Genomic DNA, 1,394 nt, shown 5'->3' with positions numbered 1-1,394 from the left:
ATCCCGTCTGGTACAGAGGTCAAGCGGCTGCTGCGCTGGACGAGCCTTATGATCCAGAAGAGCATTGAGATGGTGGGGCTGGTGCTGCCCCGTTCCGCATTGCGTGAGGGCGAAGCCACCATCAAACCCGACGATCAGGTGCGTGCGCTTTTTGTTTAGCTGGCCAGACTTCATTTTTGACCGGTCTCTCTCCTCCCCCTCTTTCTTTTCTTGCCTCCAGATTCGCGCTCACTACTTCGTCGTCCGCTTGGGAGCCCTGCGCGATTCTCTGTTTGGTGTGGTCCTGCCGCCGCTGGTCACTTCGCTGTACCATTTCGCCGATCGACCGGATTTCGTGGACGTCCTGCCGGCTCTCCTGCAGCTCTTGTGGGAGCTGGACGAGATGAACAAGTTCTTCGTGGCAAGCAAGGCCGCCTTCAAGAATCTACACCTCGCGCAGGAGGCCAACAAGCAGAAGAGGAGGCAAGAAGCAGCAGCGATTGCTCAGCTCGCTGCGATTGAAGCCTCCCGCACGCCCTCCACCAAGNNTCGCAAGGCCAGGGGTACTGCCTCCCCCTTTCTCGTGCAATTACGTCCATAACCAACATTCCCTGTGCGCCAGGCGGAAGAAGAGCCAGACGCCGGTGCTGGCATCGCCTCTCGTGTCCCGTGCGGAAGCGTCACTCCCGGAGGCCGAAGATGAGGTGGAGGCGCCGGTGAGCTATCCCTTCGCCTGGCTTCTGGAGCTGGAGAAGACGCTGGGCACCGTCTGCGGCATGCTCTCGAGCAGCCTCATGGCAGGGACGCCGGAGACCAGCCAGGAGCGGCCCTACCTCTCGCACCTGCGCTCCGACCTGTTCTCGGCTGGCCTGGAGGACAGCGAGGACGAAGCGCTCGTTGATGCGTCCGCCACCGAAGGCATGGACGTGGACGAGGGCGGCAGCAAGACTGCGCCGCCGGGCGACTTCTTCAAGCGACTCATGGCCGTCGATGAATCAGACGACGAGCTGGGGCCGCTCGTCAAGTGGATCAGTGCGGCCGGGCCGCGTTTGCCCATTCCCGCGCAGGCGGAGAAGGCGGTGGCATCGGCGGTGCGTGGTACCTTCGCCGCCGTCGTCAAGCATGCCAACCTCGAACCTCAGCTCGTCGAGTGGGCCTCGCAACTGCGCACCGCCGCCCAGAAGCGCATGGACCTCGACGCCAAGGAGGGCGACAGCGACGACAGTGACGACCCCCTCCTGCCCCCTTCACCGCCGCCCTCGCTGCAATCGCTCCTGTCCACGGCTGGCTCGATCCGTCTGTGGATCATGCAGCAGCAGCAGACCATCATGAGCCAAGCCGTGCAGAAGCACGACGAAGAGATGAAGCAGCGGGAGAGACGGCGCGGAGGAGGCGCCCAAGTCGGAGGTGGCTCC

General features: G+C 63.4%; 1 protein-coding gene across 1 annotated transcript in view; it reads left to right on the top strand.

The window, feature by feature from the left end:
* Positions 1-48: 48 nt before the first annotated feature.
* The window catches only part of ACA1_350050 (uncharacterized protein), a gene marked incomplete at both ends in the record, with an annotated part of 2,588 nt that continues 1,242 nt past the window's right edge, over positions 49-1,394 (top strand). Inside the window, 3 exons of the mRNA XM_004335129.1 lie at positions 49-138; positions 221-562; positions 612-1,386. Of these exons, the coding sequence (XP_004335177.1) occupies positions 49-138; positions 221-562; positions 612-1,386 (1,207 nt within the window). The remainder of the gene's footprint in view (positions 139-220; positions 563-611; positions 1,387-1,394) is intronic.

The sequence above is a fragment of the Acanthamoeba castellanii genome (genome assembly GCF_000313135.1).
Source record: "Acanthamoeba castellanii str. Neff unplaced genomic scaffold scf7180000084690, whole genome shotgun sequence".
NCBI lineage: Eukaryota > Discosea > Longamoebia > Acanthamoebidae > Acanthamoeba > Acanthamoeba castellanii.
Note: the sequence above shows the minus strand (reverse complement) of the source record. Positions and strands in the feature narration are given on the sequence as shown.